We start from the raw sequence: 16,747 nt of genomic DNA on the forward strand, positions 1-16,747 counted from the left end.
ATGTTTGCTGTAAGGCCTACAATCAGCATGTCATTATCACCATGCCTTCTCCAGGCAGATGCCCAGAATTTATTGGCGGTGAGAGAGCCGCTGTCAGAGTGGGATAGTGACAGCTCTGTCCTCCCCCTGTCCCCCTCTCTGCTCCGCACTGCAGTGGGCTGACAGGGGATAGATAGTGACAGTGTTCCCACTACCCCTGTCCCCCTCTCTGCTCCGCACTGCAGTGGGCTGACAGGGGATAGATAGTGACAGTGTTCCCACTACCCCTGCCTGTAGCATTCAGACATGCTTGAGTCTCCCCCGAGGGAAGACCAGTGCAGTTTGTTGTTTGTTCGACACTGCCAGCAGCCATCTTCCTTGCCGTGTGTGTCAAGATGGTGAGGCGTCATATTCATACAACATTTTTCAGCTCATCTCATGAACCATGACGCAGCAAGTTTTAACTTGCAGGAAACTTTGAATGTTAAAACGTCATTGCAAACATCTGACGTTACTCAGCTGTATACAACCTGTGTTTTGTTTATGAAGCATAGCAACCTTGTTGTTTTGATGGATGTCGTTATGTAGATATTTGCTGCCTGTGGTGTAGCCGTGGTTTGTTTGGAACTGATGTGATCACAGCTTTGTTTTCATCCCATCATGCATCACCTATTTAGTACTGATGACTCAAAAGATCCAGTGAGCTGTGTAATGGCATTATTACAGGGAGATATCAAGCCCTGCCCTACAGCCTACTACAGTCTAGACTGGGAATATGTTGCCACCTAGTGGTTAGAAAAGGGGACATTAATCTACTCTTGTATCATTTGCTAATAATAATTTTTTACATTCCATCATTTTATATTATATGAAATTAGGGTTTTATCTAGACTGACACAATTCTCTTGTTGAGTCATTTCCCTGTTGTCTTAATAGAATGATGAACATCCTATAGTATTGATGATCGTATCGATGATGTTGTTTTGTCCCGTCTGTGTCAGAGGGAAGAGGCCGAGGTCAAAGCTCGTGAGGAGGCGGAGCGTCAGCGCCTGGAGAGAGAGAAGCACTTCCAGAAGGAGGAACAGGCGCGCCTAGAGAGAAAGAAGGTGGAGCGGGGAGGAGGGATGGAGAGATGGAGGGAGGAGAGATGGAGGGAGGAGAGATGGAGGGGAGGAGGGATAGAGGATGGGAGGAGGGAGGGAGGAGAGATGGAGGGGGGAGGAGAGATGGAGGGAGGAGATGTGGAGGGAGGGAGGAGAGGTGGAGGGAGGGAGGAGAGAGGGATGGAGGGAGGAGAGATGGAGGGAGGAGAGATTGAGGATGGAAGCAGGGATGGAGGATGGGAGGAGGGATGGAGGGAGGAGAGATGAGAGGAGGGATGGATGGAGGGTGGGAGGAGGGATGGAGGGAGGAGAGATGGGAGGAGGGATGGATGGAGGGTGGGAGGAGAGATTGAGGGATGGAGGGGAGAAGGGATGGAGGGAGGAGAGATGGAGGATGGGAGATGGAGGAAGGAGAGATGGAGGATGGGAGGAGGGATGGAGGGAGGAGAGATGGAGGATGGAGGGGAGGAGGGAGGAGAGATGGAGGGATGGATGAAGGGTGGATGGATGAAAAAGACTAACTTGTCTTTCTTTACTTTCTACTTTCTACATAAATGTAGGACCAGTAAAGATACACAGTGCATTAGTTGTAAATAATCAAATCCAGCAGCTGACAACTTCTGCCTTCTGCCTCTGCTCCACAGCGCCTTGAGGAGATCATGAAGAGAACTCGTAAAAGTACTGATGCTGGAGAAAAGGTGATTGATGTAAGGCCCATGCTTCGTATAACAACCCTTCTAGACCCTTTATACAGATGAAACATTATACAGTTGAAGTCTGACGTTTACATACACTTAGATTGGAGTCATTAAAACTAGTTTACATACACTTAGATTGGAGTCATTAAAACTCACTTTTCAACCACTCCACACATTTCTTGTTAACAAACTATAGTTTTGTCAAGTCGGTGCATGACACAAGTAATTTTTCCAACAACTGTTTACAGACAGATTATTTCACTTATATTTCACTGTATCACAATTCCAGTGGGTCAGAAGTTTACATACACTAAGTTGACTGTGCATTTAAACAGCTTGGAAAATTCCAGAAAATGATGTCATGGCTTTAGAAGCTTCTGATTGGCTAATTGACATCATTTCGGTCAATTGGAGGTGTACCTGTGGATGTATTTCAAGGCCTACCTTCAAACTGAGGGCCTCTTTGCTTGACATCATGGGAAAATCAAAATAAATCAGCTAAGACCTCAGAAAAAAAATGTTGACCTCCACAAGTCTGTTTCATCCTTGGGAGCAATTTCCAAACGCCTGAAGGTACCACGTTCATCTGTAAAAACAATAGTACATAAGTATAAACACCATGGGACCAAGCAGCCATCACACCCCTCAGGAAGGAGACGCGTTCTGTCTCCTAGAGATTAACGTACTTTGGTGCAAAAAGTGCAAATCAGTCCCAGAATAACAGCAAAGGACCTTGTGAAGATGCTGGAGGAAACAGGTACATAAGTATCTATATCCACAGTAAAACGAGTCCTATATCGACAACCTGAAAGGCCGCTCAGCAAGGAAGGAGCCACTGCTGCAAAACCGCCATAAAAAAGCCAGACTACAGTTTGCACCTGCACATGGGGACAAAGATCATACTTTTTGGAGAAATGTCCTCTGGTCTGATGAAACAAAAATAGAACTGTTTGGCCATAATGACCATTGTTATGTTTGGAGGGAAAAGGTGGAGGCTTGTAAGCCGAAGATCACCATCCCAATCGTGAAGCACGGGGGTGGTAGCATCATGTTGTGGGGTGCTTTGCTGCAGAACGGACTGGTGCACTTTACAAAATAGGTGGCATCATGAGGAAAGAAAATGATGTGGATATATTGAAGCAGCATCTCAAGACATCAGTCAAGTTAAAGCCTTGTCGCAAATGGGTCTTCCAAATGGACAATGACCCCAAGCATACTTCCAAAGTTGTGGCAAAATGGCTTAAGGACAAGAAAGTCAAGGTATTGGAGTGGCCATCACAAAGCCCTGACCTTAATCCCATAGAAAATGTGTGGGCAGAACTGAAAAAGTGTGTGTGAGCATGGAGGCCTACAAACCTGACTCAGTTACACCAGCTCTGTCAGGAGGAATGGGCCAAAATTCACCCAACTTATTGTTGGAAGCTTGTGGGAGGCTACCCGAAACGTTTGACCCAAGTTAAACCATTTAAAGGCAATGCTACCAAATACTAATTGAGTCTGTGTAAGCTTCTGACCCACTGGGAATGTGATGAAAGAAATAAAAGCTGAAATAAATCATTCTCTCTACTATTATTCTGACATTTCACATTCTTGTGGTGATCCTACCTGACATAAGACAGGGAATTTTTAACTACGATTATGTCAGGAATTGTGAAAAACTGAGTTTAAATGTATTTGGCTAAGGTGTATGTGAACTTCTGACTTCAACTGTATGTGTTTTCTTATTTAATTAACTGAATTCATAATAGTCTGTCCAGATGTTCAAAGCACTTCTTGATAATAACACCTCATCCACCACCAATGTGTAGCAACCTTGTGTGATACACAGCAACCATTTGTCCCATTTTCTGTTCTTCTAGCCTTCACTGCCAAATGAGTCCAATTCCCCAGCACAGGTCAATGGCAAAGATAGTACGAAGAACAGTAAAGGTAAGTTACATACAGTGCCATTCTGCTGTCTCCTCCTCGTGATCTGATTTGATAAAAATGTATTTGGGTATAAAAAATGTAAAAAAAATATACAACATCCCAGCTAACAACAAACGTTCCCACAACTTTAGAGAACGTTTCCTTATGAGTTTCATTGGGCTTTTAACTAAGGCTTTCTTTGCAATGTTCCAGTGATGTGCAAGGACTGTTTCCAAGAGACCATCCCCTTAATGTCAAACGGAACTTACCCAGAACATGGTTAACATGTTCTCTGAATTTAAGATATGTTCTAGACACGCTTCATGGAAACATTGCAAGAACGTTTGTGTCCAGTTATCTGAGGGTTAGGAGAATATTCCATAAACGTTCCCACCAAACATACACAGAACATGGTTCTCAGAACACAAGATATTAATGTTCTAGACACGTTTCATGGGAACTTTGCAGGAACATTTCTGTGTATTAGTTGTGGGACCTGATGATCCCAAAGAAACGTTACACATCTTGCCTCGTTACTGTTGGTGAGCCAATCAAGGCTCTGATTGGTGAACCATTGAACCGTTCATAGCTCTGTGTCTGTTAGATTAGAGATACAAACACAGTGCTTCTAACTTACGTATTTGATTACATTGTGTATGTTCTTTTATAAAGTAATTATTTTTCAACGTGTCCTCACCTGGGATTTGAAGTCACAACCTCTTGATTCACGGTACTCAGATTTTCCCACTATGCCACCGTGTCAGCACTCTTACTGTTTTCATCATTGATTTGATTTCGGCCTACTTTTTAAAGGCTGTCAGTATAGTTGTGATGTTGGTGGGACATGTGAACCTGTTTTAATGATCCACCTGAATCACTATGATCAATACAAGTTTTTCTGGAGTGTACTTTTAACAGAGCTAAGATTTACTTCAAAGTCTATTCACAGCCTTACACCTATCCATTTGTTCCAGATCTACATTCCTGCCTGTGGGGTGGGGTGGGGTGGGGTGGGGTGTGGGGTGGGGGGGGAGGATTCAGAGTACCATGAGCCAAGAGGTTGTGAGTTCAAATAATTTGATATTGAACCAATTATGGCAGTAAGCAGGTCATGCAATAGCCACGTAAAAACCTAACTCTGCTCATTCGCCTACCTTCTCATGCCTCTTGCACACAATGTATATATAGACTCCCCTTTTTTCTACTGTGTTATTGACTTGTTAATTGTTTACTCCATGTCTAACTCTGTGTTGTCTGTTCACACTGCTATGCTTTATCTTGGCCAGGTCGCAGTTGCAAATGAGAACTTGTTCTCAACTAGCCTACCTGGTTAAATAAAGGTGAAATAATTTTTTTTACAAAAAATCTTAAATCGGTGTAAGGTCAAAAGGATATTCTGAGAACACGGTAACCATGGTAACCACGTTCTGGTTACCATGGTTAAAAGGTTTGCTGAAGGTCTTTGCTAACATAGACAGAATGTTCCCCTAAATAACTGATAATTGGACAATCAAACGTTAGGGGAACATTACAGGTAACGTTACAAAATTGTTCTCTCTCTCCCTAGAATTGTTAGCTGGGCTGTGCATTAGATCCCAAGAGGATGGCACTTATTTACAAAGTGGTCTTGGATGCTAACAAATAATGTCATGATTTAAAAGACAAGACAGTTACAAAACATTATACATTCAATTAGAGAGATAACACTCAGTCTAGGACCATTTTATTTGTCATTTTAAAGAGAGCAACTTTAGTTTTTTTTCATGCAGCTCCTAAGATGCAGCAGATTGAAGCAGAATCCAGTCCTGTGCTGAATGCTGTCCGGCCAGCCATGCACCAGAATGGCCTCTCAGCCAACGGGAAGGCAGCTGACTTTGAGCAGATCATCCAGCTGTCCAATCACAGCAGGAGCAGCAACGGTGGGCCGGGAAAACCGGGGAGTGGCATCGTCAGCGACCCAATCCTGGCCTTTGAGGGAGGAGATCCCTTCCTGATGAAAACGGGTCCCATGAAGCCTCAGCATGCTGCAGGTAGCTATACAGGTCAGGATTAGGACCAGACATGCCATATCATTTTAACATTTCAAATGAAGCATTCTATCACTGTATCAGTACATAGCACTCTAGGATGTACGCAATCCATAACTCTATAACTACACTACCAGCATGTGTATAGAGAATCACAGTGTGGATCTTATGCTAAAAGGTATGCATCCTGTAGTTAGCTACAACCATTACCAGAGTTTACAGAGAGGGGACTCCAAACCTTTACCACTATCCCAACGCCTGGGTCCTAGCCTCTGGGCATGCTGCCCAAGCTCCCTATGTGGGAGAGTTGACATCCAAGACTGGAAAGAGGATCCCAGTCCTGTTTTGCCGTGCTCCTTAGGTTGGCAAACGAGGTCCCTTTTATTATGCCAAGGCCCCCACAGCCGGTCTCGAAGACGGCCATACCCAAGCATTAAATGTAAGCAAAGCAAACAATATGACTGAGACCAATGGGACATACAAAATATTAGGGGACAACCTAGTCAGTTGTACAACTGAATGCCTACAAAATGTGTCTTCCTCATTTAAACCCAACCCCCCTGAATCAGAGAGGTGGGGGGGGGGCTGCCTTAATCGACATCCACGTCTTCAGTGCCCGGGGAACAGTGGGTTAACTGCCTCGTTCAGGGGCAGAACAACAGATTTTTACCTTGTCACCTCGGGTATTCGATTCAGCAACCGTACGGTTACTGGCACAACACTCTAACCACTAGGCTACCTGCCTCCCCCTCTAACCACTAGGCTACCTGCCTCCCCCTCTAACCACTAGGCTACCTGCCTCCCCCTCTAACCACTAGGCTACCTGCCGCACCATAATATATCCCATGTTTATGTCCCCACAGCCCAAGGGTTCTAATGATAATGGCGCGTGCAGAATATCATCCCTAGAACTGAAACATTTGAATGATAAGGTCTGATAGACGGTATGCCTCACGTACTGTAGACTTCAAACTAGCTCATATTCCCAATTGAAGCAGAAAGCAATGCTGATTTGTTTTTTCTCTCCCTCTCTGTTCTCTCTCTCTTTTTCTCTCTCCCTCTCTGTTCTTTATCTCTCTTTTTCTCTCCCTCTCTGTTCTCTCTCTCTTTTTCTCTCTCTCTGTTCTTTATCTCTCTTTTTCTCTCTCTCTATTCTTTCTCTCTCTTTTTCTCTCCCTCTCTGTTCTTTATCTCTCTTTTTCTCTCCCTCTGTTCTTTCTCTCTCTTTTTCTCTCTCTCTCTGTTCTTTCTCTCTCTTTTTCTCTCCCTCTCTCCAGAAGTTCTTTGAGACACCAGGCTTCCACGCGCTTTACGCCACTGGTTGATGTAGTTGATTGTGTGCCACACACTGCAACAACTTCTAAAGGAAGTGTGTCAAACAAAGTAACAAACTATGGACTAAACTTTTACATCACTTAAAAACATCAAATTCCACAGAGGTCATGAGGGAGGAAGAAAACTCTGCGAAGAAAAAACGTAAATGAAAAAAATATTGTCTGTCTTCTCGGCATGTTTTGGTGCAACATACGTTGGGTTTTGTTGAAAATGTCAAATGGAGATTTTATGGTGCACCTTTAAATGGCTGATAATGTAATATGAGGAGTTTTAGAGCATTGTAAGACCTGGAAATATACAGTATTTGACTACGGTTATTATTATCATTGTTGTTATGCTATTGCTGTTGTTATCTTAAAGTTGAACAAAGTGTGTGTTTGTTAGTCTTGAATAATTGGGTTATTTAACTAGGGGAGGAAGCTGTGGGAGGATGCTGTCAGGGGAAGCTGTGGGATAAAGCTTAATGAACGGGAGAAGATGTCTCTATTTCTTTCTGTATGTCTGTCTGTCTGCGTGTATGTCTGTCTCTGCCTGTCCCTGTCCGTCTGTCTGTCTGCCTCTCATTTAACTAAGATATGATATAGACTAGAGAGTAAGTTTGATCCGTGTGGACATCGACTCTAGTGCGTTAACATCTGACATGTCTGCCATAACTTCATGTTTCACCTGAGACACTCTTAAAGTTTCTCTGGCTCGTTTCTTCTTCAATTGTATTGCTGTTGTGATACAGAATAAGTTTAGGTTGGTTTCTTCAGCAGTTCCCATGGCGATCTCATGAATACAGGTAGAACTATCAGGACACAGTATCTGTCCTCTATTCCTGGCCGCTGCTATCAGGACACAGTATCTGTCCTCTATTCCTGGCCACTGCTATCAGAACACAGTATCTGTCCTCTATTCCTGGCCGCTGCTATCAGAACACAGTATCTGTCCTCTATTCCTGGCCGCTGCTATCAGAACACAGTATCTGTCCTCTATTCCTGGCCACTGCTATCAGAACACAGTATCTGTCCTCTATTCCTGGCCACTGCTATCAGAACACAGTATCTGTCCTCTATTCCTGGCCGCTGCTATCAGAACACAGTAGCTGTCCTCTATTCCTGGCCACTGCTATCAGAACACAGTATCTGTCCTCTATTCCTGGCCGCTGCTATCAGAACACAGTATCTGTCCTCTATTCCTGGCTGCTGCTATCAGAACACAGTATCTGTCCTCTATTCCTGGCCGCTGCTATCAGAACACAGTATCTGTCCTCTATTAATGGCTGTGACTCATATAAGCTGCCTCCTGCCTGGTTTATACATTGTAGGATGAACTTCTAGACACATATATTCATATTCCAGGCTTCTGACGGAGGGAGAAATATTAAGGTGGGGAAGGAGAGGAGGGAGGTTGAGAGATTTAATCAGATCAAGGGACAGATGGAGTGTGAGAGAGACAAACAGAGACAGAAAGAGTGAAAGATGGAGAGCGAGAGATGTGTTGAAGGTCCAAATCAGCACTTTTTATCTCAATATCAAATCATTGTCACACTTTATTTGATAGTCTGGATGTTCCATCTGTAGATGCTCTCCTACTATCAACAAACTATATGTCGATAAGCAACTGCTTGTTAGGTTTAGAATTAGGGTTAGAGTTAAGGTTAGGGTTAGTAGATAGTTGATAATTGATAGATAGTTGAAAGGTTACTGATAGTCTTAGTCTGTAGAGCATCTACAGATGGACTACCCAAATGAAGTGGTACCATCATTATTTCTTGGGAACAATTCAGTTCCTTAACAGCAATTTAAAAAAAACATTTTTTTATGTAAATGGCTTCTTAGCAAAGGGCAATTTTTCTAGCAATAATTCTGCGTCTGAGTGGGGAGAGGAAAACAGAAAAATAGCTGTTATTGGCAGATAGGGTTGGAACGCTCTTTCTTATTGGTCTATTAACTAATTTACCGCATGGTGATGTCACCAGGCATGGCCAAAACTCCATACCACCAAAACAGGCTGAAATTTCAGGTGTTTTTTTTAAAAACGGCTCTTACACTAAAAGGGCATTATCATCATTTTCACAATTTCATAGTATTATTCCAAACTCATAGTATGGAAATATATATAAAACACAGAAAAATCACATTTTTTTTGTCTGCACTGGGCCTTTAAGTGCAGCCATACAGCTGTTCTGTCTGATCACACTTCACTGGGAATCACTGGGGTACAATTGCCGGCCCGTTTCACCCAGAGTAGCAGCTGGTGATGGGAATAATTCAATCTGTTTCATCCCTCCATTCCAGACATATTTTTTCTCTCAAGAGGAGACTGTGCAATGTTGTATTTTTTGGTTGTTGATGCAAATTGTGTGGTTTCTCCCTCACCAGTACGACACGTGGACAATGGTAATAGTGAGTTTATAGGTTAGTTGTTTGGTCATTAGTTTGATACAAGTATGCTTAGTCGTTTAAGAGTATAATGCCACAAGGTGGCAGCATTAGCTTTCTGATTTCTCCTGCTGGTCTTTTATAATGGTATCTTTATCACAAATGTGTTCAGCCTCATCTACAACAACACATGGATTCTATTTAGTACATTCAAATTCAAACAATAAAATTGAGAGTTTTACTCGCTGGTATTAGTCCCTCAAAAGTAGGGACATCAAAACATGTCTCATCACCTCTCATTGTCGAAGCACCACCAGCATTCCCCAAACAAGTCCCATCCACTCTGATGGATGATCTACAGCTGATGCTGACTGAACAAAGGAGCTTCTGTCTATCTTTTTATTTATAGTTGAGAGTGTTAACAGTCAATGACATATGGGGCTTCAGCCATGGCCTGTGCCAAGAGGGGTTGCAATCCCAATTGGTACCCTATTCCCTCTGTAGTGCGCTATTTTTGACCAGGGCCCATCAGGCTCTGGTCAAAAGTTGTGCACTAGATAGAGAATAGGGGTGCCATTTGGGACACAATAGGACTTAACTCATTGGGAATGGGACGTTACTGGACATGGGGAACCGCCAATGCCTGCATTTAAAACATTAAATCTACGCTGAAGGTTTGCAAAGTGACAACATTACAGATGGTTTACTGCAGTGTTGATTGGTTGCTGTTATTTACGCATGATCCTCCCTAACAGATTATACACAGTGCATCTTTCAAGGTTTTGGTTGCTATGGCTAAAAACCATTGATATGTGCATTTGTTGTGTTGTTAGACGTCTCAGGTTCCTACTGCGGTTACAATTTAAACGTATAAAAGGTCATCGCACTGTGATGGAATAATGATTTGATGCATCGGACTAAAAATGTCCACACTAAAAGGTCAGACAGCTGTTATCTGTGCAGGACAGGCTGTATTTGTTTAGCCGTTGCTCTGGGTTACGGCATCATCATGACTGAGCCTTGTAGTGAAAGCAGACACTAGGACAGGTGTGTGTGTGTGTGTGTGTGTGTGTGTGTACATGCCTGTGTTTCCACTGTCACTTTAACTTTTCTATCCAACCTGCAAGTAAGCATTTTGTTGGAAAGTGTATACCATGTGTATCCTGTATATATGACTAATAAAACCCTCCGACGAACCATCAAAAAGGCAAAGTGTCAATACAGGACTAAGATTGAATACACCGGCTCCGACACTCGTTGGATGTTTTGGTTAATAGTTTGCAGGGCTTGCAAACTATTATGGACTAACTAGTGGTTAGAGCGTTGGACCAGTAACCGAAAGGAATCCCTGAGCTGACAAGGTAAAAAAATCGTCGTTCTGCCCCTGAGCAAAGCAGTTAACCCACTGTTCCCCAGGCACCGAAGACGTGGATGTCGATTGAGGCAGCCCCTCACACCTCTCTGATTCAGAGGGGGTTGGGTTAAATGCCGAAAACACATTTCAGTTGTACAACTGACTAGGTATCCCCCTTTCTCTTTCCCTACAAAGGGACGCACAGCCGTGAGCTGCCCAGTGACACGAGCCTACCAGACGAGCTAAATTACTTCTATGCTCGCTTCCAGGCAGCCACACTAAAGCATGCATGAGAGCATCCTCTGTTCCAGGCGGCTGTGTGATCACGCTCTCTGTAGTCGATGTGAGTAAGACCTTTAAAACAGGTCAACATACACAAGCCCGCAGGGTGGAACAGATTACCAGGACGTGTACTCTGAGCATGCGCTGACCAACTGGCAAGTGTCTGACATTTTCAACCTGTCCCTGACCGATTCTGTAATACCAAACATGTTTCAAGCAGACCACCCTAGTCCCTGTGCCCAAGAACACTAAGGTAACCTGCCTAAATGACTACCGACCCGTAGCACTCACGTCGGTAGCCATGAAGTGCTTTAGGAGGCTGGTCATAGCTCACATCAACACCATTATCCTAGAAACCCTAGACCCACTCCAATTTGCATACCGCCCCAACAGATGATGCAATCTCTATTGCCCTCCACACTGCCCTTTCCCACCTGGACAAAAGGAACACCTACGTGGGAATGCTATTCATTGACTGCAGCTCATCGTTCAACACCATAGGACTCTGGGACTAAACATCTCCCTCTGCAACTGGTTGCATCACCGCCTGGTTTGGCAACTGCTCGGCCTCCGACCGCAAGGCACTACAAAGGGTAGTGGGTATGGCCACATAGGTGTTCCTTTTGTCCAGGTGGTAAATGGCAGTGTGGAGTGCAATAGCGATTGCGTCATCTGTGGATCTGTTGGGGCGGTATGCAAATTGGAGTGAATCTAGGGTTTCTGGGATAATGGTGTTGATGTATGCCTGGCAGGATTTCTTATATGCTTCCAGGTTAGATTCCCGCTCCTTGAAAGCGGCAGCTCCAGCCTTTAGCTCAGTGCGGATGTTGCCTGTAATTCATGGCTTGTGGTATGTACGTATGGTCACAGTGGGGATGATGTCATCGATGCACTTATTGATGAAGCAAATTATTTATGTGGTGTACTCCTCAATGCCATCGGAGAAATCCCGGAGCATATTCCAGTCTGTGCAAAACAGTCCTGTAGCTTAGCATCTGCTTCATTTGACCACATTTTTATTGATCTAGTCACTGGTGCTTCCTTCTTAAAAAAATCTTATTAGCAGGAATCAAGAGAAAATAATTATGGTCAGATTTGCCAAATGGAGGGTGAGGGAGAGCTTTGTACGTGTCTCTGTGTGGGGAATAAAGGTGCACATTTAACATGCCGATAGAAATTTGGTAAAACTAATTTAAGTTTCCCTGCATTAAAGTCCCCGGCTACTAAGAGCGCCACCTCTGGGTGAGTGTTTTCTTGTTTTCTTATGGCGGAACACAGCTGATTCAATGCTGTGTTAGTGCCAGCCTCTGACTGTGGTGGTATGTCAACAGCTACAAAAAATACAGATGAAAACTCTCTAGGTAGATAGTGTGGTCTACAGCTTATCATGAGATACTCTACCTCAGGCGAGCAATAGCTCGAGACTTCCTTAGATATCGTGCACCAGCTGTTATTTACCAAAATACAGTCCTACCAATTCTCAGAAGGCAGCCCGCCGTCTGGCCCCTTTTTCTCTGCCTCCTCTTTACGCAAATCACGGGGATCTGGGCCTGTTCCCGAGAAAGCAGTATATTGTTCGCGTCGGGCTCGTCAGACTCATTAAAGGAAAAAAAAGGATTCTGCCTGTCCGTGGTGAGTAACAGCAGTCCTGATGTCCAGAAGTTATGTCTGGTCATAAGAGACGGTAGCGGCAACATTATGTACAAAATAAGTAAAAAATAAGTTACAAACAAAAAAAACTATCGGATGGGGACATGTAAAACATCTGTCTTCTTCTCCGGCACCATCTTTACTGCATAACTAAAGATGATTATACAGTAAATATAACTAACAGCTGTATACAGCTTGTTTTCAGTTTGGTTTTTATCAAGCACATGGCAGACTAGAACCAGGAAGTGGTTTGTATTCCATCCCCATAGGGGACTTCCTGTTCTTAGTTTTACTTTCTCTTCTTCTGCTGACTCGAGGTGAGTCTTCTTTTCTGTTTTCAGGATTTCTTACTATTACGTGCTTTGCTAACCTGTGATTTTTACACTGATCTTATGTGATATATAGTATGCTTGTCTTAAACCAATTATTGAAATGTTTAAAAAAAATATATAGTTTGATAGAAGAACAGCCATAACAACGATTTAATGGACATCCAATGGGGCATTCTGTAATGCCCTTTGTACTTGTGTGTCGACCATATGAAAGAAAGATACGACATTGATGTAAACCTTACCTCACCAACATTATCTAAAGAGGTGTAGGTTATTATATTTTATTAATACCTGTGTAAAATGCTGAAATAGTCAACATCTTTCCTTGTTAAGCAATGGAATGTAGGCAATTTCCTTATGGATTTGTTTATATTTTTTTTCTCAATTGAATGTACATTTCATGGTAGGTTGATACAGAGTATTCCACTATGTAGTGAATGGATGCATTCCTTTTAAGCGGTTGAGCATTTAAACAACATATGTCTAAATAAACTTATCATTTAACAAGTCAAGTCAGTTAAGATCAAATTCTTAATTACAATGACGGCCTAGGGACAGTGCGTTAACTGCCTTGTTCAGGGGCAGAACCACATATTTTTACCTTGTCAGCTCAGGGATTCGATCTAGCAACATTTACGGTTACTGGCCCAACGCTCTAACCACCAGGCTACCTGCCGCCTGAAATGACCCTATGTGGAAATAAAATGTTTTTATCAAGTGACCAATACAGAGCGGAGGTAATATTACCACCAACAAACTAAGGTGTTTTTTTTTATACGTTGTTTTCACTTAGACATAATGCACAGTTCTCCCCAGGTTAAGAGGGACAGGGGGAGTAAGGAGGAGGTGCAGGGGGTTGGGGTCAATGAGGCCTGAGTAAGGAGGAGGTGCAGGGGGTTGGGGTCAATGAGGCCTGAGTAAGGAGGAGGTGCAGGGGGTTGGGGTCAATGAGGCCTGAGTAAGGAGGAGGGGCAGGGGGTTGGGGTCAATGAGGCCTGAGTAAGGAGGAGGTGCAGGGGGTTGGGGTCAATGAGGCTTGAGTAAGGAGGAGGTGCAGGGGGTTGGGGTCAATGAGGCCTGAGTAAGGAGGAGGTGCAGGGGGTTGGGGTCAATGAGGCCTGAGTAAGGAGGAGGTGCAGGGGGTTGGGGCCAATGAGGCCTGAGTAAGGAGGAGGTGCAGGGGGTTGGGGTCAATGAGGCCTGAGTAAGGAGGAGGTGCAGGGGGTTGGGGTCAATGAGGCCTGAGTAAGGAGGAGGTGCAGGGGGTTGGGGTCAATGAGGCCTGAGTAAGGAGGAGGTGCAGGGGGTTGGGGTCAATGAGGCCTGAGTAAGCAGCAGAATTACCCTCAAACTTGTCTTTCTGCACAACTAGAGCCACATAGGTTGCGTCACAAATGTCACCCTATTTTCCTACATAGTGCCCTATGGGCCCTGGTCCAAAGTAGTGAACTATATAAGGAATAGGGTTCTATTGTGGACAGCTCTCAGCCAGGAGGAGCAGGAAATGGGTCACAGCACAACATGGTTCACGTCAGCACTGCAGTAGCAGCCGTTCAGTTCCCACAGGATATCTACAGTACCTCCGGTCTCCTACGGAAGTGAAGGGCAATGATCAAGGCTTGAAAATAGAAACAGGGACTGACTAAACATGTGGTTCTTTTTCAGTGTTGTTTAAGGTTATGGTGGCCAGCCAGCCACTCACTGCTCTTAAAATGACATTCCTTCAATGGGAATGCAGTAAACTGGGAATCACACTGATGAAACCACAAAAGTGTTTAATTTGATAAAAAGTCTAATTAAACCCTTGAATTGATTTAAATATATATATATATATTATTATTATTTGTTGTTTCCTGATCTCTCTCTCCTTCATTGTACCTATCTTTCCTTCATTGTGCCATGGGCTTAGTGTTGTCATGTGTTGATTTTTGCCTTTTTGTGGGATGAGTTCAGGACTGCAAGTATACTAATCTGGAGAGCCTATGACTAAATGACTCAAGTTCTGGCATAACAACTTTACCCATTTATTTTTATGCTTGCAATTATGTGGTGTGTAACAATTTCCTAAACATAAAGGGAGAAGGAGGATCCCTGAAGGATTTTGCATTTGAAGCAAGGCACGAAGATTGTTTCACATAGGCCCCAAACCTCAGTTGACTGGCTGTTGGACTACAGTCATAAAAACTCTCAGAGTATCAAGACCTTAGACAAATGAAACTTTAGTAGCTGGTAATTGAGTTGTAGAAGGGATTTTACAGCAGACATAGCCACATATCCTCAGGTTTTAAACAATCCTTGCCATATATTCACCCTGTAGGTTAGTACTTTTACAGGGTCAAAACCTTGGTGGCAACAATGTTCATTGTCAGCCTCCTTTTACCTGTTTAGTTCCATAGCTATTGGAATGTAAGCCCAAAGTGAGACCATAAACAGCCTATAATAGTGATTGACAGGTCTAGGAGGCATGTGGGCTACACAATGTGAATGAATTGTGCAGCGCTACTTTTAACCTTGGCACCACCAGCTCTAGAGACACCTGCTGTCCAGAAGCGACCGAAGGGAAGGGAGAGTGGCAAAACAAGGATTTGTATCACTGTCTAAGGTCAAATGGGGGATGGATTTACTACCGCAGACAAGGGAATGATATGATGATATGGAGACAATGAGGTCTTGGAGCTGGCAGTGGCTAGTTATGGTGAGATGTTATACAGTAGAGTATATGGAAGTAGAGAGTGCATCATATAGGGAATATGGTGCCATTTGGAACACATAAAGAGTCTACTGTCCCTCCTCTGGGCAGTCCCTCTCCTTGAGATGGCTTTAGAGCACAGCTGGGTTTGTCTCCTCTCTACAATCATAATGATGATATCCTGTAGGTCTGTGGTGGACAGACAGACGGTTATTTTGATGATACCCTGTAGATCTGTGGTGGACAGACAGACGGTTATTTTGATGATATCCTGTAGAGCTTGGGTGGACAGACAGACGGTTATTTTGATGATATCCTGTAGAGCTTGGGTGGACAGACACACGGTTATTTAGATCAAGGTTTCCGAAACTCGGTCCTGGGGCCCCCACTTGGTGCACGTTGTGCTTTTTAACCTAGAACTACACAGCTGATTCAAATAACCAACTCATTATCAATCTTAGATTATTTGAATCAGCTGTGTAGTGGATTTGCCCCAGCCAAGTAAAAAATAATTGCGCCTTAATTTTCCTTCATCTGAATGGAAAATATCTGTTTTCTCATGTAACACATCTCAGTTTGTACTGAATTGGCTGACTCCTCCTTGGCTATGGATGCAGATTGGCACGGTATAATATCCCATTGAATACAAAGATGAAAAAATGCTTCAGGGGGGGAAACCATGTCCAACGAGCCAACAGTGAAACGACTCCAGATTCCCACAATGCATTCTCTCTGTAAATGGATAATGACTATACAAATCTTTTGCATTGGCTAATATAATCCTCTACAGCAGTTTAAATACATACACATACCATTTAAACCCACACATGGGATATTCTAGACTGCTAATTAGGCTATAAGAGCCAAAAATGTCAAAGGAGCAAATATTTTTTTTCTGACTCAAGACGTTTTGCAATCACTGGATGCTCTGCCTCATAGGAGAAGACATCGAATGATTTTACTCTCCAGTCCCAGCCTAACCTTGTCCCCAGGCTCAATTTCTACCGCATATAAAGAGAGAACC

At 43.5% G+C, this 16,747-nt stretch overlaps 1 protein-coding gene across 14 annotated transcripts in view; it reads left to right on the top strand.

Moving 5' to 3' along the window:
- Positions 1–7,523, top strand: part of LOC139373832 (MAP7 domain-containing protein 1-like) — a 78,791-nt gene extending 71,268 nt beyond the window's left edge. For 5 of the 14 annotated variants that reach the window (XM_071114896.1, XM_071114885.1, XM_071114889.1 and 2 more), the window contains 5 exons: positions 981–1,085; positions 1,727–1,780; positions 3,640–3,709; positions 5,458–5,730; positions 6,993–7,198. In XM_071114896.1, the coding sequence (XP_070970997.1) occupies positions 981–1,085; positions 1,727–1,780; positions 3,640–3,709; positions 5,458–5,730; positions 6,993–7,003 (513 nt within the window). In that variant the 3' untranslated portion in view covers positions 7,004–7,198. Of the gene's footprint in view, positions 1–980; positions 1,086–1,726; positions 1,790–3,639; positions 3,710–5,457; positions 5,731–6,992 lie in introns of all 14 variants that reach the window. The other 9 variants (XM_071114892.1, XM_071114898.1, XM_071114901.1 and 6 more) reach the window with 3 other exon arrangements.
- Positions 7,524–16,747: the final 9,224 nt, after the last annotated feature.

Source organism: Oncorhynchus clarkii, chromosome 18 (genome assembly GCF_045791955.1).
Source record: "Oncorhynchus clarkii lewisi isolate Uvic-CL-2024 chromosome 18, UVic_Ocla_1.0, whole genome shotgun sequence".
Classification (NCBI taxonomy): Eukaryota; Metazoa; Chordata; class Actinopteri; order Salmoniformes; family Salmonidae; genus Oncorhynchus; species Oncorhynchus clarkii.